The following is a 450-nucleotide window of genomic DNA, read 5'->3' as shown; positions in this document are numbered from 1 at the left end:
CTCCTGGCCCCCCCCCAAAGACGCCTGCCCCCGCCCCTGTGGCTCCTGGCTCCACCCCTGAGACGTCTTGCTCTGTCACTAAGGCTCCTGGTCCCGCCCTTCCTGAACCTGGGACTCCAGGCTCCACCTCTGAGATGTCTTGCTCCACCCCCAAGGCTCCTGGTCCCATCCTTCCTGGCCCAGGGGCCCTTGGCTCTGGCCCTGAGGCTCCTGGCTCTGACCCTGGAGCACCTGTCCCTGTCCCTGGGGCTCCTGGCTCCACCACGGAGATGTCTTGCTCTGCCACCAAGGCTCCTGGTCCCGCCCTTCCTGGCCCTGGGGCTCCTGGCTCTGGCCCTGAGGCTCCTGGCTCCGCCCCTGGAGCACCTGGCCCTGTCCCTGGGGCTCCAGGCTCCACCCCTGAGATGCCTGGTTCCGCTCCTGGGACTCTTGGCCCCACCTCTCAGACGC

At 68.7% G+C, this 450-nt stretch overlaps 1 protein-coding gene across 1 annotated transcript in view; it reads left to right on the top strand.

The window, feature by feature from the left end:
• SNAPC2 (small nuclear RNA activating complex polypeptide 2) overlaps positions 1 to 450 on the top strand; it is a 4,029-nt gene that overhangs the window by 2,495 nt on the left and 1,084 nt on the right. Inside the window, exon 5 of the mRNA XM_027769004.1 lies at positions 184 to 411. Coding sequence (XP_027624805.1) covers positions 184 to 411 — 228 coding nt within the window. The remainder of the gene's footprint in view (positions 1 to 183; positions 412 to 450) is intronic.

This window comes from Tupaia chinensis, unplaced genomic scaffold (assembly GCF_000334495.1).
Source record: "Tupaia chinensis unplaced genomic scaffold, TupChi_1.0 Scaffold148210_1, whole genome shotgun sequence".
Lineage (NCBI taxonomy): Eukaryota > Metazoa > Chordata > Mammalia > Scandentia > Tupaiidae > Tupaia > Tupaia belangeri.
Note: the sequence above shows the minus strand (reverse complement) of the source record. Positions and strands in the feature narration are given on the sequence as shown.